Here is a 25,478-nt window from a genome sequence, read left to right as displayed (position 1 = left end):
TACACACTCACACTTGAACATGTACACACACATATTGAGAAAAGTACAAAACAAAATTGTACTGAGGGATTTTCTGGAAAATTGTGTTTTGTCAGGAGATTTCAATGATTAATGAAGGTATCTAAGTTGTGCCAGCTGTGCATAACATAGCAGGAGAGGTGTGGATAAACAATCCACTGACAATATGGAGTATTCTTCTTCCTCTGCAAACTTCCCCTAACACCTGCATTTCATTATTTATCTTAATATATCTTTGTGTCCCTTCCTTTTCACAGAAAATGCTGGCAGACGTGTGGACGAAGTTCCGGCTCTTCCAGAAGCCGGCCAACTTCGACACTCGTCTGACCGAGTGTGAGCGCTTGCTGGCTGGGGTCAAAAGCCAGGGGGGGGTCCTGGACATCCGCAGTGTGGAGCAGGACGTGGTGCAGTCACAGCTGGACCAGTGCATGGTGGGTCATCCAATCAGATGCGGTGAATAGATGCTTTGATCCTACATTAAGCCCCTGCTGTGTGTTTGTGTCCAACAGAAGTTGTATAAGGTGCTGAGTGAAGTGAAAGGGGAGGTGGAGACGGTGATAAAAACCGGCAGGCAGATCGTGCAGAAGCAGCAGACGGAGCAGCCCAAAGATATGGACGACAGGGTGACCGCCCTGAAGCTTCTCTACAACCAGCTGGGCTCTCAGGTAACAACACACACAGATAGTTAGGCTCACATGATCATACAGGTCAGATTTAAACATGATTTATGTGTGTAGGTGACGGAGAGTAAGCTGGAGCTGGAGAAGAGTCTGAAGTTGTCCAGGAAGCTGCGTAAGGAGCTCAACGGGCTGACGGAGTGGCTCGCTGCCACCGATGCTGAGCTGACCCGGCGCTCCGCTGTGGACGGCATGCCCAGCGACCTGGAGGCGGAGGTGGAATGGGCACAGGTATACACAACATAAGGTCATAGAGAAACTTGCTAAAAATAGAAACAATTAACTGGAGCTTTCAATAGGTAATGGCATTCTGTCTCTCAACTCTCTTCTCTTTTAAATCCTGTCAGTCGATCCACGAGGAGACGGAGAGGCGCCAGCCGCAGCTGCAGGCCGTGGTGGACCTGGCGGAGGCCCTGAAGGTGGTGCTGCGGGGCCACGGGGGCCTGGTGGACGACAAAGTCAGCCTGCTGCGCTGCAACTGGATCGCTGTCACATCCAGAGCAGAGGAGTGGCTCAACCTGCTGCTGGTCAGAGAACAAAAAAACACATCTGATACATATTTATCCGTCTCATTAATGCCTAAATTAAACCCAAACTCTAAAAGTAACCCTCTAAAAGTGTCGTTGTTTGCACACTCAAGTTTCTCCCTCTCCTTTCTCCCTCAGGACTACCAGAGGCAGATGCAGAAGTTAGATGGAGAGATAAAGGAAGTGAACGGATGGATCGACGGAGCGGAGAAGAAGATGGATGAGATAGACAGCCAGGGACCCAACGACGCTGTGCTCAAGGTTGTAATGTCTGTCTGTGCATATGTTGTGCTTATCTTGTGTGTTTATTGGTGTTTTACCTCCAGTAATTCTCTGTAGATTAGATGTCAGTGAATGCAGTGTTTCTTAAAAACACAGATAATTATCCTGTTGTTAACAGCTCTTACAGAGAGAGATCAATCATTAACAAGCACTTATCTTCAATCTCAATCTTTATTTATTTATATAGCACATTTAAAACAACCTCAGTTGACCAAAGTGCTGTACAGGCAATACATACAATATAAAATAACACATTGGGAGTACAATAATAAAACAATAATTGAAAACATGATAAAAAGCACAATAACTAGAAACATATAGAAACACATACAAATGTAAAAATGTAACTCAACTATTATTAAAAGCCAGTGCAAAAAGGTGGGTTTTAGCTGAGATTGAAAAAGTTCAATAGACTTCTGTTAGCGCTCTCTGGGAGAATTTCCTTTGAATGTGTAAACTATTTTAGGTCATATTTTTCTCAAGGAATTTCCTTCCTTAGGAAAGAGCTTCTGTGGCTAACTGTGTGTGTGTTGCAGGTGTTGCGTGTGGAGCTGGATCCGACGAAGGGAAAGATGGAGGGGGTGAGGACTCTGGCCAAGGAGCTCATGTCCACCAGGGGGGAGAAGTGCCAGGCCCAAGTGAGGCCCAAAGTGGAGCAGCTCAACCACAGATTTGACACCATCGCACAGCGCATCACCAGCGGAATGGTAGGAAGAGTAAAGCCCTCTGAGTACTTTCATTTTGAAATTCTAAGAGCGTCTGATAAGATTTAGTCTAGATTTTTTGTTTGTTATTTAGCTTGAAAACAGTTAAATTGAATCTTTTTGCTAAACATTATAATCCAACTATTTCCATAAATGTACTTCCAAACATACTCCCGTTAAATACACTCTCCCTAAATTGATTTCTTTGAATAGACTCGTAATCTGCGCCGACCTCTCCTAATAAATGCTATCCCTCTAGGCCACTGATGAGCTTTCTTTTTCTTGTGTCTGTGTGTGTGTTGTGTGTGTGTGTGTGTGTGTGTGTGTGTGTGTGTGTGTGTGTGTGTGTGTGTGTGTGTGTGTGTGTGTGTGTGTGTGTGTGTGTGTGTGTGTGTGTGTGTGTGTGTGTGTGTGTGTGTGTGTGTGTGTGTGTGTGTGTGTGTGTGTGTGTGTGTGTGTGTGTGTGTGTGTGTGTGTGTGCATCTTTCCTCTCTGTGTGTGTGTGTGTGTGTGTGTGTGTGTGTGTGTGTGTGTGTGTGTGTGTGTGTGTGTGTGTGTGTGTGTGTGTGTGTGTGTGTGTGTGTGTGTGTGTGTCAGACGGCAGCGTCGGCTAAGGAGCTGGAGCAGTACCACAGTGAAGCTCAGATCTGGCTGGAGCTCCTGGAGGAGGAAGTGAAGCAGGGGGAGAACCTGAAGGAGGAGGACTTCCAGGAGGACAAGGTCCCTCGCACACAGATAATGATTTTTCTTTTCCTTTCGTATCATGTGTGCAGCTCTAAACAGAGTGTGTGTGTGTGTGTGTGTGTGTGTGTGTGGCGCAGGACTGTGAGGAAGGTGCAGTGAAGGAGTTGCTGTTGAAAGGGGAGAATCTACAGAAGAGGGCCCTGGATCAGGACAAGAGGGAGCAGATCAGGCTGAAGCAGAACAAGCTCAACAGCAAGTACAACACCGTCAAGGTAACACACACTCGGTTACACAGTGCAACACACAAATGGAGTAGAAATACAATAAATGCTGTCCTCCTTAAAGATTTAGAGAGACTTGCTACAACAACTTTATCTTTCTATATTTTGTGTGTGTGTGTAGGACCTGCGTTTGCAGAGGAACAGGAAGGCGTTGGCCATCGCTCCCCAGTGGTACCAGTATAGGAGGAAGTCACATGACCTGCTGGCCTGGCTGGACGACATTCAACGCAGCGTGGACCAACTGCCCGACCCCCCCGAGGGAGAGAGGGTCAAGGTGATAACACATTGTGCATATGTACATGGATAATAATATCTTTCTGCTATGTTTAGAAATAACCATAAAGCGTGAAATCCATTCTATTGTTTATCTCTCTCCTCCTCTTCATCCGGCTCTTCATCTCACGCTGTCTGTGTCTTTAATCTTTTCTCAAATCCTTATTCTCTTTGTTTCTCACTTCTCCTCTTCCCCTGCTTTTCCACAAATGCTTCGTTGCTTTTATTCCCTTAGGAAGACCATTTTCTGAATAATTGTTCCAGGACATCTTCCTTGTTTCTATTTAAAGAAAGTAATTGCTGATCAATTCCCTCCCCCCTGAAAAACGACAGTTTTTGTCTGGCTTTTTTCCGTGTTAGACCAAGCGTTGGAAGGAGGCTAATTACACAGTTATTTGTGAAACAGTGGAATCGTTATTTGTTTTTTATTATAGCTTATAACAGCTGAGGTTCAAAATAACTCGCAAAGTGAGTACATAATAATTATAATATTTTAATGTACTATTATATTTATATTTATATATTTTCTGATACATTTATATTTATTTAAATATGTATTCAGTCACAAAAACCTATTTTTTCTGTTAAACAACCAAAACACCCAGCTAATTAAATATGAATATGAAATACTGTATTTTATATAATTTATATAGTATTTACACCAGGCACAGATGTTTCATATGACAGAGTATGACATTCTACATACTACAATACTACTTAAAGTGTGTTATAAACCATTTTAAAGACATTACCAGACTTTTATTTTTGTATTCAGCAATTTCACTACACAACAAATACATTGATGGGAATGCTACACACTGATGGAGCACCTTTGAGCTCCATGTCCAATGTGTTGATGTGGAAAAGGCTTGACACTGGAGCCCTGGTCCCCCCTGTTTTTCTTCCCCCACCTTGACTTTGTGTGTGTGTCTTTCACTTTCAGATGGTCACTATGACATTTCGCTAAGGGGACGTCTGATTCGCTCGCCTCAGACTCACCTGTCATTGCCGCAACTGAGATTCCTCACTGTCTGTCTGTCTGTCTGTCTGTCTGTCTGTCTGTCTGTCTGTCTGTCTTTCCTTGCTTCTTTTCACACTTCACACTTCTGATGATTGTACTACTTCTCAAATGTAAATAAAGTATCACGGCATCTAATGACAGCACCACCTCCTTATTTGATATGGATTGTTGAAGTGGAGATACATACAGTATAGTATCAATATGAACCACTTGTGTATGTTTGACCCTTACAAACATGATGTCCCTTTTATCAATGTGTTGTGTCTTTGTTGGAGTGTGTGAGTGTTTTATCATTTTTACAATATATTTATCGACCGTGTGTGAATGTGTACTATTCCACATCCACATGCCTCTCTGTGCTTATCCCCCCCCTCGAGCTTATCCGATAGCGAGTGACCCCACGGTTGATCTCATCCAATAGGAAATTGGCTCAGAGTTCGACAAGAAGAAGGAGGAGCTTAACGAGGTGCATGGCTTAGCCAATCAGCTGTCAGAAGCTGGAGCCGCCAATCTAGTGGAGCCCCGCCAACTCCAGCTCAACACGCGCTGGGTTGAGGTGGAGGGCAAGTTCTTACCCTTCAAAAGACAATGTGTGAGTTTCAGTAGGCACGACTTCTATATCTACAGTACTAATACTCTACTACTTATTCCAGCTCCAAATACTAATACAACTATTTAAGGTCTGACCTGGGTTCAAGGACTCATTCCTGCACCACCCTATAACGCTAATTCCCACCAGTGCTATTTAGAAACAAAGTTATGCAACAAGTTTTGCCAGATAGAACCAAAGTTAACTTATAAGCTAACTATTGGCATGAAAGCTAATAAGCATATTTTGCTAAATGTAGGTAAGACATTTATCTAAATCTATTACAATAAATCGAGCTACATCATTTCAGTAATGCCCCTAAAAGGTCAAATAAAAAAGGTGTGAGTTGCTTTTTTTGTTTTTCTTTGCTGCATTTTCATTATTTTCTGTGTACATGTGAAGCACGCTCACATGTCTGAATCTCATTGGTTGCTCTGTCTTGCTCTGTGTCACCGCATGCCAACCAATCACATTACACCCTGGCAGTTCCCTGATCTGCCCATCACTGAAGATGTATGTATCCTGTCAACCAATCACATCAGTTGAATCAGCTGCATACACCATATGGTATACACTTGGACCAATGCACATCTGCACCGTCAGATCTCAGACTCTCAGTTATGCATTTATTCAGGCGCACTGAGAGGAATCATAAGCACGTATTAAGAGTCATCGAGAGAACCCACTCAGAACACACTCAGTGTAAGGCCTCTGAGCGGCTCCACTCAAGCTGTTTTGGCACTTTGGTGCATTGCTTTAGAACTCTTGAGCAGTAATTGGTGCACTTACTTTCCATATTCTCCAAGCTGGGTACGCGCTAATAATAGGCACCAAAACGTATGTAACACAAAGTGTCCTTGAGCAAATCACTCAATCCCTGCCAACTCCAGGGGTGTTGTGGAGCTGACCTTGTGTGGATGGACATGCGGAGAGACAACAGCCATCATATCAGATTGACATAAGACGTTTAAGAAGAATCCATTTATTCCTTTATATAAGTAATGTTACAATATGAATTCATGATATCTTAAAGGAAAGAAATAAGAATAGAGGGCCCATTGTAACCTTTCATTTGGATAATACAAAAACGTGAATATTAGTAACATGTTCCTCCTGAATTTTTATATTTTTGCGCCGCAACTGCTGCAATGTTGCCACCTATTATCATATTTTTTTAGTTTGTTATAAAGACAAAAACAGTTTAGATGTGTATTCAGTCCAAGTGGTATAGCACAAGAAAGGGAAGAGTAAACCAGATCATCAGAGAGGGAGACATTTTGAGTTTTTTTAAAACCTGGTCTGGAGTCACATTCAAGCATTTCATTCATATAACAATATACGTGTCTGGAGCAGTGGCAACATCAGATAATGCCAACATATGCTCTTCAACTCTGGTTTAGCTTAAAGATGCTGGAAGAAGCTTCCTGGTGCAACTGAGAGATTTCTGACTCACTTACCTGGGAATTAAATCTAATTCAAACACAATTCTCACATGTGTACAATGAAACAATTAACAAAGTAATACTTTGTAAGCAGAATGAGCCTCGTCAGAGTTGTGTTATTGGATCAATATTTTTGATTTTACCATTCAAATTCCAGCTGGAATAGCTCTGTGTGCAGCAGGGATACTGGGACTCTTAAAACTCTGGCCATATTTCACTTCATAACAAACATACATGTGTCAGATGTCGGATTATACTTTCTTCAATTAAGTAAAAATGGGGAAAAAAACATAAGACTGAATTTTTTTCTGAGCTAAAACTGATGAAATAACGGATGATGTCATCTGATCTCAAGCATGTGTTGTAAAATACGGTATGGAGTTAGAAAGTGGGTATTCACAAGGATGCATGGAGAAACAGTGAAGTGGCATTATGGGAAATGTAAGGCTTATGGTGTCTGACCCATACTTCAGACCAGAAATGCTTTCCACCCGTTATAGACGTTATTACTGTCACACCAGGCAAACACCGAGCCGACTCATTAAGGCCAGCAGCGATCATTAACGTTCTGTGAGGCTGCTAATAATGCTAATCTGTTTTTTATTTTGGGTTAATTACATTTTTTAATTTAAAGGCAGAAAGGAGCATAACACTGAGGTGAAAAGAACAGAGCCGATACCCAGAATCCCTCTGCACACATTGCCATGTTGAGTTTCTGTTGAGATGAGTATTGTGCATCATGGTCATGGAAATATATCATCTACTTCATATGAGGATACAAAAGTGTATTCAGAATCTATTGATTAAATATATCAAATGTGAGTTGACGCAAGCTTGGATATGATCATGATATACAATAAGGTTTAATAATGTGTTTAATTCCTGCTCAAAAAGAAACGATCTAGTGCTTCATTGTTGGAATTTATCATCTAAAATGAATCTATAATAATTCATTTTTACATTTAAACAAATATATGTATCCTTTTTTCATTGAAAATGTTAAACTGATTCAAATCTTGTCAAGACTTACATGTAATTTCACCCATGATCTTGTTTAATAATGAAGTCCCAGATCAGTTTCTATTGAACATCTGATATGTCCCCCCTTAGAGCTAGCTTTGATATGTTGCCTGTTAGAGAAGCATGATACAAAAGATATTTTTTTATATAAAGTCGTAATATGTTCCTTCTTTCTAAACTACCTCTCATCTTTGTGTGTTTGTGAATACATGCTCTTCAGGAGTACCTGATCGAGCTGCAGGCGTTGCTGCGCTCAGTGTCAGAGACGGACTTCAAGCTGAACTCTCCGGAGTACTGGCCAGCAGCGTATTATAACCTGCCGCAGCAGGACCTCTGTCTGAAGGTCAGTACTGCTGCACAGAAAACAGTTCTCAGCAATATCAAAGACATTAAAACAGAGAGTACATGCAGTCTGATAGATAGAGGGTGGGGTGCTGGACTTTGATGAGAATATTGATACCAATCAAATCTTTACAATATGATGATACAGCCAGTTAGCTTGGCATAAGGACTGGAGGCAGAGGGAAACAGTTAGCGTATTCATCTAAAGATAACTTCATCCATCTCCCACACAGGAGGTGAAGGCGAGCATTGAAGAGCTGCGGGGCCCAGTGGAGGGAGCGTTGGCCCGCAGAGAGGAGATGGTGTCGGGGGCCCGGCCCCTGGAGGGTCAGAGGATCCAGGAGACCGCCTCCCTTCTCAACACTAACTGGGACAAACTGAACAAGCTCCACCAGGACAGACTCAAGTAAGGCTGTACGGTTTTTGTGGGTTGAATATGATTTGTATATATTTGAACATATACGACATATCAAAAGATTTTTTTCTGATGTTGAAGCACGACAATGTTTGATTTGCCCTTTAAAGACAAATATTCCTCCTCTGCTTTCAACATAATTGCCAATTATTGTTTAACACTTGACAGAAGTAAGTAGGGGGTGGAGGGATCAATCAATTTTATTTGTCACATGTTATCATATAAGCTTCAACAGTCCCTTTTTGCCTTTTTAACGCTCTTCTTACATTGTCTTCTGCTTTATAATGGTCCAGTTTCCACACTGCAGCCCTTAGTTGTAGGCAGCAGTGTGTGGGAAATAATTAGCATGGACATTGATTCATCTTGTCCACATATTTTAATGACAATCTGTTTTGTGTGCGCACATCAAGGCGTTGGCAGGATTGCAACATCAAGTGGCAGAAGTTTGTGTCGGATCAGAAGGCGATGGAGGAGTGGCTGAACAACGCTGAGAGCTCTTTGAGACTGGCCGAGAGCGAGCCAGCAGCACACAAGCAGCACCTCAGGGTAACACACACACACACACACACACACACACACAATTATAAAGACAGGCTTGCACCATTGCACACACATCGCTGATTGCACCCAGAAAGCTGCTGAGTGTATTCCAGCTGTGCCTGAGTCATATTTCATCTCCAGTGTCCACCAACACTGCTGAAATGCCCTTGAGCAAGGCACAGAACTGCTTCCCTTTCTGTTTCTTAGTTTTCTGCACACACTGATTACATAAAAAGACAAATGATCTTTCACAGTGGGAAGAAGTAGCACACGAGAACAAGATGTGACATCTCATGGCATAACACGTAATATTAGGACATGCTGATATCAAAATGTGTCATCATGATTCATTTATGGTCCATTAGCACCTGATAAAATAATTACTTAAAGTATATTACGACAATAATTCCAGCCTTTATCTCTTATGTTTGTTACAGTAGTTTCATTTACTCCTGATATGCAAAACAAATGATTAAATGTACGCAGACCATGTTAATATTCCTTCTAAAAATAAGCATAAAGAATGTTATGAACTGCGTGTCCTTTTAATAATTTAGATAATGAATTCATTAAGTTGAAACTAACCCAAAAGTAGTTACAGAAAGAGTTTGATTATAATACAATAAAACTACATTTGTGTCTTGTGAATAGCACACACACACACACACACACACACAAATACACACACGTCTGCACATTGAAGGCAAGAGGAGAAAGCAGTGAGAGTCTAAAAATGCAGCGAGCCTCGACAAAGACATAATATTTTCCTTTTCAGACTTATGCAACACTATTATGTTCTCCGTTCTGACATTTCATTGTTACATCAGCCCAGAAAACTGGAAATTAAATTGAAGTATTATAGGAAGTAATTGGACACAAACAGTAGTTTAACATCACCATGACTGAGAGGAGGAATGGTTTTCACAGAGGGAAATGCACACGTTTTTGTGTGTTTCAGTAGCTGTGGTTAAACTGATGCATTCCACCTTGCATATTAAGTATTGTTACGTGTATGTGTGTGTGCATAAGTGTTTGTTTGCATCATCAGACATGCCCAGTCCACTTTAGGCTGCTGTGATCAGCTCTCAATGTCCACCTGCACAGACGAGGATGCACCGTCCAAGTGCCACTCAAGTGCCAACATATGTGTGTGTGTGTGAGTGTGTGTGTGTGAGAGACAGAGAACCATCTGCTACCTCAACGCACAAGCTGCCACCTGAACCACATCCAATCCTGATTCCCTACACACACACTCAGATATATTGAATGAAGTACTGTTGATACACTTGTGGGAGGGATATATTCAGGTTCATTCTTTAGAAACTACAACTCTGAATGGTTGCAGAAAAAAGATCCCATTACTCGAAGCATTTACAGGAATAGTTTGATGTTTTAAGAAATATAATTATTCGATTTCTTCCACAGAGGGTTACATATAACAGATTGTAAAAAGGATCATGTGTGGTTAGTAATATTTGGCTATACAGATACAATTTGATTTGATGAATAAATTATATCCCCTGAACGCAACTTCTCAACCTTCTGTGTGTGTGTGTGTGTGTGTGTGTGTGTGTGTGTGTGTGTGTGTGTGTGTGTGTGTGTGTGTGTGGTGTGTGGTGTGTGTGTGTGGTGTGTGTGTGTGGTGTGTGTGTGTGTGTGTGTGTGTGTGTGTGTGTGTGTGTGTGTGTGTGTGTGTGTGTGTGTGTGTGTGTGTGTGTGTGTGTGTGTGTGTGTGTGTGTGTGTGTGTGTGTGTGTGTGTGCAGGACCTGACGGAGGCCATCCCTCTGCAGGAGGTGGTGCTGGACAGGGTGATCTCTGCGGGAGAGGACATCAGCCAGTTGAGCGCACCGGACGATTCCTCTCGGCTCCGGACGCAGCTCAAATCAGTCAACACTCGCTGGGCCAACGTCTGCCTGCAGCTCAACGAGCGCAAGAGGAGGTGTGTGTGACTCTTTGAAATGTCCCTCAAAGAAAATTATTTTGGAACACTTTCTTTTTAATGTGTCATGTATGAGTTCACAGCAGAGAAAAGCCTGCTGTTTTGTATATGTCTACATTTCTGTTGTTGCAATATATTGGTCTTTGTTTACCTTATACAACATAGCCATCACTTTGCTCCATGAGGGCATTTCAGAACATGTCTCACTCGTCTCCCCCTTCAGGTCTGCAGAGGCCCGCTCGGCGACGGCGGGGCTGCAGGAGAACATGGGCTCCATGCTGGGCTGGCTGGATAAAGCGGAGGGGGTCCTGGCCATCCCGCTGCAGCCCGCCGAGCCTCAGCACATCAGAGACACTCTGGGGAAAGTCCAGGTAGCATCAGGACACAACACAGCATTTATAATGAGCCGCTGAGCTGTGTGTGTGGGTGTGACGATCAGCGTAATTCAATTTAGCTGCCGTCAAAGTGTAAATGAGATTCAGCTCTTTATTACTACACCAAGCCTTTAAAACATGTGTGTTAATTTCAGTGGCGAGCCGTGACTTTTATACCTAGGCCCTCTGACCCCCTCCCTCGAAAAAAAAGAAGAGATATTACGTCACAGTGTATACTTCAGCGGAATATCAAAACAGCGGCCCGGGGTGCAAAACGCATCAATGACAGCGACCCAATACCACACAAAACAACACCATTTATATAAACACCTATCATGACAGGGCACCCACAGCCAAGTAACAATTACAAATGAATTAAGTCGGCACGGCGGCCCACATTGAAAATGACTTAGGCCTACCTCTGATGATCAAATCACTGAAACACAAAGTCCATCCTCCTGTCCTTTTGGATGAAGCACTTGCGGGTCATTCAGCTGATCCTTTACCACTCCAGTTTATCATTGTAACTCAATCTTGAAAATGACTCGGTTAATAATTTCGCAACGATGTCATCACTATCACTGAAGTGAGCAATCATGAACGAACTTGTGCTAATTATAAATCTATCGATCATAAATCTATCGATTAGATTTATGATTCGAAAATAATAAAAGTAGGTAGACATGTGGATATTATCCGGCTGAACAAAACGTGCATTTATCTAACCGGTTCGTTTTCCACAGACCTTATTTCAAGCTATCTTCTAAAATCCTATGGAGAAATCCCACTGCTTTCTGTCGAGGGAATCCGAGCGAAGCTTACTTCCGGGTTTTAGGACGCGTCACTGCAGCTCTTGCATAGACCTCACAGCGGGCGGAACCTGTCATAAAGTCCGCGAAAATAAAGCCCGCCCATTTAGAGGGAAGATATGATTGGTCAATTGTACTGTCATTTGACATTACTCTCTCATTGCGTTACTATAGCTGGCCCTCTGTGAATGTAGAGAGGGACCAACAAGCTCTCCCGTCTTCACATAACTCGCAGAGACGGCATTTAACCATTCACATTCCAACAGAAACTGAACAGGCAGATTCGAAGGATTTATTTCTTTGGAAATATTATTTTAAATACAATTAAATCAAGTTATTTTTGGTAAAACTTTTTTTTTTTTTTATGTTTTCAAATATTATTTTTTAGAATATCTTAGGCACTCACAGAGGTCCTAGAGGGCGCTGACGGCTCGCCACTGGTTAATTTAAATTCAAAGCGTATGATGGTTTCAAATTAGATGCTATAATGTTTCATTCTGAAATCCAACCTTATTTGTTGGTGTGTTTGTGTTTACATAATTAGATTGGAAGAGCTGTGTCCTACTTTAAGCGGCTGCAATGGTTTCTTACTGAATTCACCGTGTGTGTGTGTGTGTGTGTGTGTGTGTGTGTGTGTGTGTGTGTGTGTGTGTGTGTGTGTGTGTGTGTGTGTGTGTGTGTGTGTGTGTGTGTGTGTGTGTGTGTGTGTGTGTGTGTGTGTGTGTGTGTGTGTGTGTGTGTGTGTGTGTGTGTGTGTGTGTGTGTGTGTGTGTGTGTGTGTGTGTGTGTGTGTGTGTGTGTGTGTGTGTGTGTGTGTGTGTGTGTGTGTGTGTGTGTGTGTGTGTGTGTGTCAGGCACGCGTAGAGGAGCTTCCTGCCAGGAGTGCGCTCATGGGGGATCTGAACATGAAGCAGAGGCAGATAACACTTCCTGCTGACAGACAGAACGACGTCAGGGTCATCAACAGTCGCTGGGCTCAGGTCAGCAGCCGTCACTAAGGAAACCACAGCACAACAGTGTTTTGTTCATATGTAGCTAATCAGAACAAAGCAGCAGCAAGCTAGAATCATATCAGTTAGAGACTAGCTGATAAACATTTAAGAGAATTTAGAGGCAAACATATGGCAAAGCTATGTAAGGGATAATTATCACATTATCCCGCTTATTACACGGCCACATTCTCAACAAAGTAACGACATGACTCCCAATATGAATTGAAATGCTTTTATGGATTTAGAAAATGATTTTATTGATTTAAAAAATAGTTGTATGTATTGATTTAAATTGACATGCATCCGCTAAGAAAAATAGTCCGTTGATACTGTTTGAACTAACGTAGCAACTGCAGGAAGTGCTTCGATAGCGTTTTTGAGGAGCGTTTTGATTACAGATTTGAAAACATCGCTGCTTGCTTTAAAAGTAGCACAATTCATTATGTCAAACCTTGGAAAGTATCTAGATATCCCTGCCCTAATGCCAAAGGAACTGCACACTGAATATGTGTTGCCGTTCGATGTCTATGTCTGGACCGCTGCGTAAAAAGGAGGGTTTCTGCCCGTTACTTCTCCGCTGTTTTCTTGTCGCTCTTGTCTTGTCAGTTAGAAAAGCAAACTGCATGCAGTTTGCTTTTCAGCCAAACTGTATACAGTTAAATCGAACGGACTTCTTTGTGCAGATGTGAGCGTCCTTAACAACGGTCAATAAGTCCTTGACAGCGGTCTGTCTGTTCTGGATTAACAACGTGTCACGTGTTCTGAATTGACCAATCAGAATCAAGTATTCAACTAAGCCATGTAATCAACCTGAATAAAACCCATCCTGTCTTTGTGTAGGTGTCTAAGGCTCTCCCAGAGCGTCAGCTGGAGATCGAGGCTCTGCTGAGGGAGCTGGAGCAGCTCCAGGGTCAGCTGGATAGCCTATCAGCCTGGGCCTCCATCACCAGAGCCAAGCTGGAACAAAGCCCTGATGAGCCCCGGGTAGGACACACACACAAAAATTCATGTGAGTCCTTTTGAGTCAAACGTTCTATTCTAACTGTCTGTTGTTTCTCCAGCTCGTTGAGGAAGTGCAGGTGAAGCAGCCAGAGGTGGAGGCAGTTCTGGAGCGAGCCGATCAACTGTTCAAGGAGAATCCTCCCAACCAACAAGACAAGGTGATGGACATGTTTGTGGCATATATGTGTGAATTTGCCATATCAAAATAAAAGCCTTTGATTGCATCTGTTCAATGTTTATCTGTGAAAGTCCATTATCGCCAACCAGTTGTTCTTAATTTTGGTTTATGTTGTGACAGGTGAGGTATGTGAAGCTCAGGGAAGACTGGACTGTGACCCTGGAGCTGCTGCGGCAGCGTAAGGAGAGGATGGCCGCTCTGCTAATAGCCAAAAAAGCCAGTAAGACTTTGAGCCTGTGTTTTTCTTCAGTTGCTGTGTCAGTTGAGGTCTATGCGTTTGTGTGTTAGAGAGCATTGATGGATAAACTGTTGTGTTTTTGTTTTTCCCAGCTGAAACTCTGACAGGAAGTTCCCAGGCTGAATCTGCAGCTTTGGCTCAGTTCAACAAGTCCTGGGCCGAGCTCACCGATTGGCTGACAATGCTGGACAACATGGTGCAGAACAAGCAGGTGGTGGTGGCCGACCTGGAGGACATCAACGAGAACATCAGCAGCCTCAAGGTAGAAAAAATACGTCAGTAAATACCCCACTGCTTTTTGTCGAGGGAACCCTTTCGATGCTAATGTCTCTGTCGCCTTCAAAAATACTTCACCTCAACCACTCTATAACCAAATAAATTACAAATAATGATCATGTGTTTTTTAGTTGTCCCTGCAAGAGATGGACCAGCGTCGCCCACTTCTGGAGAGACAGGTCACAGCAGCTCAGAACCTGAAGAACAAAACCAGCAACCAGGACACCCGCAACGCTATCACTGAACGCAGTATGCCTCTCACACACACACACACAGTAAATACACACATAAGTCTCATGTAAAATATATTCTTCAAAATCAAAGCAAAGAAAAGCACAATCTTACTCATTCTCATCGTAATTTTCATAAAAACAAACTTTGCCATTCTCTTTCTGTCTGTCATTGTAGTGGACAGGCTTCAGGCTCACTGGGAAGACTCCCAGACCAAACTCTCAGACAGGACGAAGCAGCTCCACAACATGCTGCAGGACTCCACCGATTGGCTGGATGCCAAAAAGGAAGCTGACCATTTCATCAAGCTGGCCAGTGAGAGGCTGGAGTCCTGGCAGGAGATCACGTACACGGTGGAGGCGCTGAAGAGACAAAACTCTGAACTGAAGGTCTCAAACGTGTTTCTAAATGAGCAAAAAATAATCTAGATGCACACACACAGTTTTTCACCTTGAATCAAGTGAGATTCGTAAACAGATGGCTGAAAAATACGATACTACTCACACAGGGGATGACTCAAAAGACATTTATAAGGCGAGGGTGTATCATCGCCTTTCAGAATTGTTTCAGTTTGTATTTTCTTCTTCCCTCATATGGTTCACAGTCCTTTGTGAGGGAGCTGCAGCAGTGGCAGGGGCAGGTGGAGGAAACCAACGCTCTGGCTGACAAACTGCTCACGCTGTACGCCAACGATGACACACACAAGGTCACCCAGGTCAACGACAACATGATGGCCACCTGGACACACATCACCAAGCGGTAACGAGACACACACTACCTGTACAAAACATCTCTCTACAACTTATCAAAGGAAAAACAATCGATGTGGAGTGAGCCACTTGTATTCCTGTTTGTGCACGTAGTCTACCTTGGTGACATTTTGTCCTGTTTCTGCAGTGTCTCGGACAGAGAGGTGGCTGTAGAGGAAGCTCTGAAGCTGCTGCAGCAGTTCTACCTCAACCTGGAGAAGTTCCTCAACTGGCTGACGGAGGCGGAGACCACCTGCAACGTGCTGATCGGCGCCACCAACAAGGAGAGGATGCAGGAGCAGCCGGACGCAGCCCGCAACCTGCTGGCTCAGTGGAAGGTAGAACACTGTCAGATACTCCTGTTCCTACACTGTGCACACAGGACAACACCTTATTAAAGGGGCCCTATTCTTCAAACCCTCAGGTTCATATCAGTATTTAGTCCCTACGGTGACATGTTCACATACTGTAGCACCTCTTTTCCCCCTCTGTCTGAAACCAGCTGCATTGCAACAGTGGTGATGCATCTCTCATTCGGAATTACTAGAGCACACTGTGGGAAGCAACACAAGGTTTTTGAATTATTATTTGCTTTACAACTTTTTGTATACCTCTTACCATTCGACCCTGTTCATGGCAGTGCATATGCCTTAATGGAGCAAAGCAATAAACCCATTACTTGTTAGTGGCTGCGGGAATAAAGAGTTATTTGGAACAGAAGATGAATAATTTCACCGAGGTTACAGCAAGATTTAAAATTCACCACAGAAACAGTGCTAAAAGATAATTAAATATTAATGTTGTGCACAACCTGTCATATTGGATTAGACATTTCCAGTTTATGACCCGAGTTTGCTCTTCCTCGCCCTGGCTGGTATGACAGGAATGCTGACACGGCAGCATCGAGAGATCTCATTGGCCAGTCAGTGCCTTGCAGACAAATGCAAAATCCCCCTACTGCATTGTGGGTGTTGAAGGGAAAGCTCTGTTCTGCACGAGAACAAATTCTGACCCTCGGCCTTACCCTGCGCCCACATACTGGTGGAACAGCGTGTGCACGAAACACACACTTACTATAAAGGAAAGCAGCATTTTGGAAATTAATTTCCACACACACACACACACACACACACACACACACACACACACACACACACACTGTTCTGTCAGTACAACAGCAGCACTGTATGCAGAGCTGAGATAGTCTTCTGTGTCCAATTATAATGGCGGACGGCAACACGGAGTAGCATCCAGGGAGCGCACACACACTCTCAGGCTGCAACGCTGCATGCAGATAACGTTTAATTGGAAAACGAGCGCACTCATCCTTTTATGCCTCCTTTCAAGTTCTCTCCTCCTCTTCTCTCCATCTGCCCCCTGTTCTTAACTAACTCTCCCTCCCTTCCTCTTCATCTCCAAATCTCTTTGTCACACGCGCACATTTAAACACTTATGCTTCCACATTGGGAGCTAATCTTGAGGGACTAGGAAGCAGAAGATGACGCCTTTTGTTCTTCACGTCTAGTTCTGGGAGTAAAGTTTTGAGGATGCTGCGCAGGAAGGTCTACAATGTTCAGGTTGGGAAAGAAAATCAAGCGCTGGTCTTTTGCAAATAAGCCTTGTATTCCTAAATGTTTATATGGAAGAATGTGTCATCAATCGAAAATAAATCAGTATATTAAGCTAAGCTAATTGTTGAGTGTTTGTGATGTGGCGTTTAGATTCAATAACAACACTACCACACATACGGGAGAGGAAGTGCAACGTGTGATGTCTGAATTTTGTTTTCAAATTTAAGTCAGATTTGAGAGATTAAAGTCAGAATTCTGAGATGGCACTGAGGCTCCCACTATAACCAACCGAACAAATAAATAAAAAGTAATATTCTTAATAAAACATTTTTGGTTTTATTCGAGTTGTATAAGTCCCCTCCAGTATCTCTCATTTTTCCCAAAGACACCCCTAAAGAACGGTTGTTTTTATTGTTTTTAAGATCATTATTAAATTACAGTTTATGCAGTGATAACAAAATGTATATGCATCAGGAGCAATTGTATCAACGAAACCAAAAACAATTGTTTAATCGCTTGTTGGATCATATGGCCTGTTAAATACAATGAGAGAAATGACATGCTTATTGACGACACAAAGTTAAATGAATACAAATAACTGGAAGATTAATGGATCTGTCAATGTTAGTGTTTTAGAAATAAAAAGTGTATATTTAAACTAATATATTCCTTTTAAAACGTGGCACTTGATTCCAATACTTTTTATTTTACTTACCATAATGTAATTCAATGGTAAAGCTAAATGCCAGCCATATTAAAGGGAAATTGCATCAACCAAACAAGAAGTGTTCACAGAAGTTCAGCTTTATTCCTTTTTCACTCTGCTAAGATTGGTTTATAGTACCTTTGTAAGATGCATCAAAAGTTTCCTTAATGCATAATTTCTCTGAAAGATGTACACACAGGTTAGACCACCGCTCACTGAATAACGCATTTTGACATTTACGTGCTACAAAACGTTCCATTTCTAATACATTAAGCCCTTTATTACGTCGCAATCCTGCTGATGGCTGTAAATCACTCTTTCTGAAGCCATTACTCATCTCTAATTCAAGAAAGGTTGCTGCTATTACCAGGGAAGTATTTACTACTACACTACTATCTTTTCCCCCCTGACTCATGCTTTGTGTGGCCAGGAGCTGGAGGCAGAGATTGACGGCCACACAGAGATGTACCACTCCCTGGATGAGAACGGCCAGAGGATCGTGTCCTCGCTGCGGGACTCTGGGGACGGGGCCCTGCTCCAGAGACGCCTGGACAACATGACGCAGCGCTGGAACGACCTGCGCAACAAGACCCTCAGCATGAGGTGAGGAGGGGATCAGTCTTTACTGCAAAATCATGGAGTTCCTATGAAGTACGAGAAACAAAAAAAAGCCTGTGTGTGTTTCAAGGGCCCATCTGGACTCAGAGATGGCCCCGTGGAAGAGGCTCCACATGTCGCTCCAGGAGCTGCTGAACTGGCTGAGGCTGAAAAGTCAACAGCTGGAGAAGGAGCCGCCTGTAGGGGGCGACGTGCCCACCGTGCAGACACAGCTGGACACTAACCGGGTAGGAGGACACACACTCTACGTGGGACACAAACAGACACGCTGCTTGTCTCTGCAGCTTTTTTGTTGAAAAGCTAACATTCTGCTGATTCTGGAGTTGTTGAATGTTCATGAAGTTGTTGCTTTTTTTACTAACAATGTGTACAAAACAACATAGATGTTGTTGTGAGCGCTGTTGTGAGCGTTTGGCCACTGTAGGATTAACAACAAATGACATCATTTGTAGTTATCTTTTTTACTTTGAATCTGGGGCAGGGTAGATCAAATTGGGGGTCTTACATACAGGACATTTTTGGCTTTTATTTTCCTTAAAGTTTAGCGGTCTCATTGCAAAAAGCAGCCATTTACATATGAGGTAGACTTCCTGTCTCTCTGACCACCATTATGCAAATCTAATTCTCAGAATAAATGGGAAGTATAGTCAAATGAAAACCCCATTTTGTGCAGCGTTTTATGCAAAAAGCGAGATGATTGACTTCGCTGATTTGGTCATTTCATGTATAAAACTACAATGAGTCTGCCAAATGGTGAGTACATGCATATAAGCATTAGGAAAAGGCTTTTAGTCAAAGTATTTCATAATAAATGGATAAATGTTTTAGCTTGAGGGGCTATTCGGGCACAAAGACATTTAAATCTAGCATTAGTGATGTTTGTGCGTTAAACCACACACGGAGTACATACAACATTTCTAACAACCTTTTAAACATGTCTTTTATCATAATGATGTAAAGCACTCGCTACATCTTGCAGTGATGTGTTGACTCCCAAAGCTGTTCATTTTTGCATTTCTGCAGCAGGTGTTCTAAAGCTATTTTATCTTGGGGCCTAAAAATGTAAATGTCCCAGGGACCCAAGCTCATGAATGCCTAAACGACCAGGCAGAAACACAACTACTTCAGTATATCACTCCCAACCTTTCTTTATAACCTGTTATTGATGCGGATAATAAGTTGTGTGTACATTCGGTGTGTGTTCTCAGGGTTTAAGGAGGGAACTGAGAGCCAAAGAGCCAGTTGTGACCAAAGCTCTGGACGATGTGGGGGTCTTCCTGTCTGAGCTGCCCCGAGAAACACCCTCACCTGAGCAGAGAGGTAACACACACATTCTAAAAAGGATTCAATCCGGACAAGTCTGCATATAGGCTTTCCTTCCATGTTTCTAACAGTGGTTACATTGTCCTATTTCAGTCCTTCAGACTTGTTTTGATGTTTTTTTTAAGTTGGATGTACAGATTAAGAATGTAAGCATTGTAAGCAGGACAAGCTCTTTCTAGGTTAGGCTATTATAACTAATCCTATTCCCATTTAATTTAGAAAACACAGAAAATTGCTCATTTATTACCAGGGCAACGCCTTGATGGACTTGCAACACTTCAAGTCCTACATTAAAGTACGGTGGCCGTGAAGGTCAAAACTCAAGAACTTTTATTCAGAAAACACAAACCTTTTAATCAGAATATGAAATAATTCATCTCGGGGGACATTTTGGAAATTAGAGAACACAAAAAAAACATTTCAGAAAACTGAATTACATTTTAGAAAACACAACAAAATGTCAGAAAACACACAAAAAAACACCTCACAAACATTTGGAACAACACATACAAATGTGACCTTCAGGGCCACCGTATGAAAGGAAAACATGAAGTAAATTTAACAGATCTGTCTCTTCTCAAGACATAAAGCTCCTTTTCTTTTCATCTCTGACTCACATATTGAACTTTGGACCCTAGCAACAGCCTGGTAACAAACAGGGGTTAACGCACACACACACACACACACACACACACACACACACACACTTTCCCGCAGCACCCTCTACACCATGGCTGCAGCCCGGTTACCAGGCTTGCAGAAAACAGCTGAACTTTAACTGTGGGCCATTAAACCCATTCAACCAGCAACTCAAAAACACTCAGAGTACACAGAAAGAAAGAATGAACTCCAGCTGCTAATCACCGAATGGAAACAAGCACTTACTCCCTTTTAGAAAGTATTCCAGACTCTGCGATCTGACCTTCACATCGGCAGCGTTTGGGGACATCTAAAAAAGCTGCATTGACACAGCGCTTTAGAGTATATGACATTTTGCTTGGTTTAATTTCCTTAAAGATAACCAGTGTCTCCAAAAAAAGACTGAGTGCTTTGACATATAAATGAGACGCTCTCTCAGGAGCTGGCCTTTATTGGCACAGTTAATGTTTATGCTTTAAGAGAGGCTTTTAAACACAATCATCAATGCGAGTTAAAAGTGTGAATGAGTAAAGACATATAATGCAAACTGCAGGTGCTTTTTTCTTATATGGAATGATGATCATTTTCTCCTCATTGGGACCCACAGTTGTTGGTAAAAGTTAAGTGGACATTCATTACATACTAATCTGCGCATATGATGTAAGATATGTTCTTTGCCTCAGACATCAGCCCGGAGGAGCGTGCTCAGAACGTGGGGCGAATCCTCCGCAAAGAGGCAGACGACGTGGTGACCAAGTGGGACCGGCTGAACATCGACTGGGCCGACTGGCAGCGGAGGCTGGAGCTGGCCCTGGAGCGGCTGATGGACCTCCAGGAGGCCGAGGACCTGCTGGACGGACAGCTGAGGCAGGCCGAGATGGTGAGGGAGGCATGGGAACCTGTGGGCGACCTGCTGATCGACTCCCTGCCGGAGCACATCGAGAGAGTCAAGGTCAGATGGGGTGCCTTTAAATGAAACATTTAGGAAAATGTAGACACCCTTTTCAGCAATCAACCATTAAAGGGAACACATTATGATCATTTTCCTGTTAATATTTGGTTGTTGGATTTCTGCCAGAGCATGTTTGCATGCTTTAATGTTTTTTTTTTTTCCTACTGATCGTCTTAATATGCCCATTTTATCCCTCTGCCTGAAATTCGTTTAAGAGCCTGTGGAAAAGCCAAGTCTGATCTGATTGGCTAGCGAGAAAAAATTGAAAAGGAAGTTATCAACACATGCATAAGCACTGAACAAGTTTTCTAATGATATGTCTGCTTTAATGTTACACTGGTAGTGATGTTGCATGCATCGTACTTCGACCTGTCAGTGTAACACACATCAGAAGCATTAAACAAGCAGCAGAGTTGAGTTTACATAATGGAGGCATCTGTTTCTCACTGTTAGAGCTGTTGAGGTGAGACTGAACCGGTGTCTTCTAACAACCTGTCTGTGCCCCTACTGTCCTCTCACCATCGTGTGTGTGTGTGTGTGTGTGTGTGTGTGTGTGTGTGTGTGTGTGGTGTGTGTGTTGTGTGTGTGTGTGTGTGTGTGTGTGTGTGTGTGTGTGTGTGTGTGTGTGTGTGTGTGTGTGTGTGTGTGTGTGTGTGTGTGTGTGTGTGTGTGTGTGTGTGTGTGTGTGTGTGTGTGTGTGTGTGTGTGTGTGTGTGTGTGTGTGTGTGTGTGTGTGTGTGTGTGTGTGTGTGTGTGTGTGTGTGTGTGTGTGTGTGTGTGTGTGTGTGTGTGTGTGTGTGTGTGTGTGTTGCAGGAGTTCCAGGAAGAGATCGCTCCCATCAAGGACGACGTTGTACACATGAACCAGTTGGCGTCCACTTTCGGTCCACACGACATCCAGCTGTCGCCTAGCAACCTGGAACGCATCGAAGATCTGAACACGCGCTGGAAGCTGCTCCAGGTAAAAGACAAAGCCACCCCCCCCCCCCTCCTGCTGCGGCCTCGCCAGGTCTGAGACTAAAAGGAATCCCCCTGCCGTGATGAATTGAAAATATTGCGTTTGTGTTTCTCGCTATGGCCAATACTGAGTATATACTGAGATCTCTTCTACCACAAACATGCACAACACTTTAACATGCGACAAAATCCAATGCTTGACAGGTACACTACAATACACACACACTGCATGTGTTGCTGATCAAAGGCAGCGCAGGGTGTGCCTCCATCAGTCTCAATATAAACCCAGGTGCAGCCATGCTGGATGTCAGACAGTGATTGTTACTGGGGGTGTCACACAGAGCCAATCTGCTGCCAGGGAGACAAGCTGATGCAGATTCCTGGGCAGAGACGGGCACCACGGTGACACCATGGTGACGGGACCAGCCGGTCTGTCACTATATATATATATATATAATAAATATTTAAGACAGGCTCAGTTTCCTTTTAATGACCTCATGAGCATTTACATTAAAAAGCATGTTAAAGTCAAATCAATGTAGTAAGGCTCAAGTTTTTTTTTAAAGTAGGAATAATCGTGAAAGATTTGTACTTGTATGTATTTAAATGTTGGAACCTTGATCAATAGATTGCTCTCTCTGTTTACACTGATGTGCAGCAGCTGATACACAATTGTAAAAAGAGAATCAAGTATCTCATTTGGCCAGAAAAAAGGATTTGACGGCCAGTGTGTGAAGACTCAGTTTCCATTGCAGGTGGTTCATTGTGAGCGGGAATTATGGTGTGTGTGTGTGTGTGTGTGTGTGTGTGTGTGTGTGTGTGTGTGTGTGTGTGTGTGTGTGTGTGTGTGTGTGTGTGTGTGTGTGTGTGTGTGTGTGTGTGTGTGTGTGTGTGTGTGTGTGTGTGTGTGTGTGTGTGTGTGTGTGTGTGTGTGTGTGTGTGTGTGTGTGTGTGTGTGTGTGTGTGTGTGTGTGTGTGTGTGTGTGTGTGTGTGTGTGTGTGTGTGTGTGTGTGTGTGTGTGTGTGTGTGTGTGTGTGTGTGTTACCTACAAATTCAGGTCACTTAGTTCATTCACAGAGTTTTGTCGTGCCTCAAAAGGTCGAAGCTGATTGGTTGGCGCGGGGACATCTTGCAATCTGAGTCATTCGGACAAATTCTTCCTCAACAATCCCACTCCTCTCGTTTGTACGAATCTAATTAGGTTACCGTGGATATGGGGAAAAGGAACTCAGGCAGAAATGGATTGGGTGAGGTGGACTCCAAGGTAATTTTATCCATTGGTTCCATGTCATCAAAACCCAACCCAAAAAAAGAACTGGTCATTACCGTCATAGCTTCGTCTGTTCTCATCGCATACCATGAATCACACACACAAACAGACACACACATACACCACACACACACACCCCTGACAATGTGTCATCCATCTTCTTTTGGTTGTGGATGAAAATAATTTTTTTTTGACTTCTTTGGTTGGAAGTTGAGACCCTACCGTTTCCAAGAACACTGTATTCATTTTGAATGAATGTGTCTCTAATCAGAGTCTGCCAGAGCTCTGCATGCCGGCCCGAGCTGCACGTGTTGCCTGGAAACGCATAGATCATTGAACATCATACTGAATGTAGGCTGAGTTGAAATCCATTTGAGTATTGACCACTAGCCTTTCTCGCATTTCATCTTCAAACTGCTGTATTATGGCTGACAGAAGCTACGTTTTGCAGGGTAGGGTCTGTGGGGCAGTAGATTCATGTGCTGCCTCCTACAGATCCTACTGATTTAGAACAATTATTTAAAATCCATCTAGATCTGAAGGAGGCTCGCAAGTGATCCTCTCTGATTCCTTCACTACAAATGATATTATCTCCACCATGCTTGTCTTTGTGTACTTCTTGGAGTATATCATGTGTATTCATGTGACACAAAGTGTATTCCTACCATGGCTTTATGAATGTATTCATCGCTTTGAGGAAGCATATGGGCTGGAAGTTTCCATGTGATTCCTCGGATTATATTTCATCTTTTCCTAGGAAATATGGATTTCTCACCCTTTGATTTTAAAGTATTCTCATTTCATGCTGTCAAATTAGTCATTAGCGCATGAGAATCCTGATCTTTTAATTTATCTTTGCATTTATTTTTATATTTCACCTTCAGATGTCCATCAGTGAACATCTGAAGCAGCTGACAGATGCTCACAGGGACTTTGGCCTTCTGCACGGTGAGTAACACACACTCACACACCAGTTGAAAGTGGGTGTAAGAAAATGTGTTAGACTAAATGAATCACTTAGTGGCACTCAATAAGTGATGTGTTTATTAGTTTGAGAGAGAGAGAGACACAGCACTCAACTGTCACTCAAGTAACTGAATAAGTGAAGAGGGAAATAGTTTTTAAAGACTCGTCTGGTTGCTAATTAGTGGATTGATTTACTTTAATTTTGGGTATAAAAACATTATTCTTAAAAAACAAACATAAAACTGCCTGACACATGTTGGGATGATCTCACACACATCCAATACTCGAGTGGATGATCATTCCATAAGAACAACTAGTTTCTCATTATGCTGTTCTCCTTTGGGTCTTAACACTTACTCTGGGGAAGTGACTATGTTAATGATGTCATTATATAACTGTCATTCTGACGGAAAGCTTGAGGGTGTAGCAACAATATCACATTTTGACCATTTGCTTAGCAGAGCTTGGTGAAGGTTCTAATCTTTGTCAAACTAAAATGTTTAAAAAATACATACAAATTATTACTTATTATTATGATTCAAAGGTTTTACTGTCATATATGCACAGGAGCTACAGTGCAGTTTTGGCATTGGAAATCTGAAGTATAACAGAAATTAAATACCGTACGGCAGAATCAAATAGTCCATCCATCCATCTTCTCCCGCTTATCCGTGGTCGGGTCGCGGGGGTAGCAGTTCCAGCAAAGAGCCCCAAACTTTCTTTTCCCTGGCCACATCAACCAGCTCTGACTGGGGGATCCCAAGGTGCTCCCAGGCCAGCGAAGAGATATAATCCCTCCACCTGGTCCTAGGTCTACCCCTTGGTCTCTTCCCAGCTGGACGTGCCTGGAACACCTCCCTAGGGAGGCGCC

The 25,478-nt window shown here is 42.8% G+C and overlaps 1 protein-coding gene across 8 annotated transcripts in view; it reads left to right on the top strand.

Moving 5' to 3' along the window:
• dmd (dystrophin) overlaps window positions 1–25,478 on the top strand; it is a 182,536-nt gene that overhangs the window by 127,162 nt on the left and 29,896 nt on the right. For 6 of the 8 annotated variants that reach the window (XM_034216835.1, XM_034216834.1, XM_034216837.1 and 3 more), the window contains 31 exons: window positions 276–449; window positions 528–683; window positions 756–926; window positions 1,043–1,222; window positions 1,361–1,483; window positions 2,041–2,211; window positions 2,806–2,928; window positions 3,030–3,164; window positions 3,295–3,447; window positions 4,889–5,059; window positions 7,739–7,861; window positions 8,094–8,266; window positions 8,686–8,821; window positions 10,580–10,755; window positions 10,979–11,126; window positions 12,793–12,918; window positions 13,771–13,914; window positions 13,992–14,090; window positions 14,231–14,330; window positions 14,441–14,610; window positions 14,756–14,873; window positions 15,033–15,244; window positions 15,460–15,614; window positions 15,753–15,942; window positions 18,312–18,484; window positions 18,570–18,726; window positions 19,708–19,819; window positions 21,145–21,413; window positions 22,228–22,374; window positions 23,573–23,635; window positions 24,526–24,589. In XM_034216835.1, the coding sequence (XP_034072726.1) occupies window positions 276–449; window positions 528–683; window positions 756–926; window positions 1,043–1,222; window positions 1,361–1,483; window positions 2,041–2,211; window positions 2,806–2,928; window positions 3,030–3,164; window positions 3,295–3,447; window positions 4,889–5,059; window positions 7,739–7,861; window positions 8,094–8,266; window positions 8,686–8,821; window positions 10,580–10,755; window positions 10,979–11,126; window positions 12,793–12,918; window positions 13,771–13,914; window positions 13,992–14,090; window positions 14,231–14,330; window positions 14,441–14,610; window positions 14,756–14,873; window positions 15,033–15,244; window positions 15,460–15,614; window positions 15,753–15,942; window positions 18,312–18,484; window positions 18,570–18,726; window positions 19,708–19,819; window positions 21,145–21,413; window positions 22,228–22,374; window positions 23,573–23,635; window positions 24,526–24,589 (4,612 nt within the window). The remainder of the gene's footprint in view (window positions 1–275; window positions 450–527; window positions 684–755; window positions 927–1,042; window positions 1,223–1,360; window positions 1,484–2,040; window positions 2,212–2,805; window positions 2,929–3,029; window positions 3,165–3,294; window positions 3,448–4,888; window positions 5,060–7,738; window positions 7,862–8,093; window positions 8,267–8,685; window positions 8,822–10,579; window positions 10,756–10,978; window positions 11,127–12,792; window positions 12,919–13,770; window positions 13,915–13,991; window positions 14,091–14,230; window positions 14,331–14,440; window positions 14,611–14,755; window positions 14,874–15,032; window positions 15,245–15,459; window positions 15,615–15,752; window positions 15,943–18,311; window positions 18,485–18,569; window positions 18,727–19,707; window positions 19,820–21,144; window positions 21,414–22,227; window positions 22,375–23,572; window positions 23,636–24,525; window positions 24,590–25,478) is intronic. The other 2 variants (XM_034216838.1, XM_034216836.1) reach the window with 1 other exon arrangement.

Source organism: Gymnodraco acuticeps, unplaced genomic scaffold (genome assembly GCF_902827175.1).
Source record: "Gymnodraco acuticeps unplaced genomic scaffold, fGymAcu1.1, whole genome shotgun sequence".
Classification (NCBI taxonomy): domain Eukaryota; kingdom Metazoa; phylum Chordata; class Actinopteri; order Perciformes; family Bathydraconidae; genus Gymnodraco; species Gymnodraco acuticeps.
The sequence above is the reverse complement of the archived record's forward strand: the minus strand, read 5'-3'. Positions and strand labels throughout refer to the sequence as shown.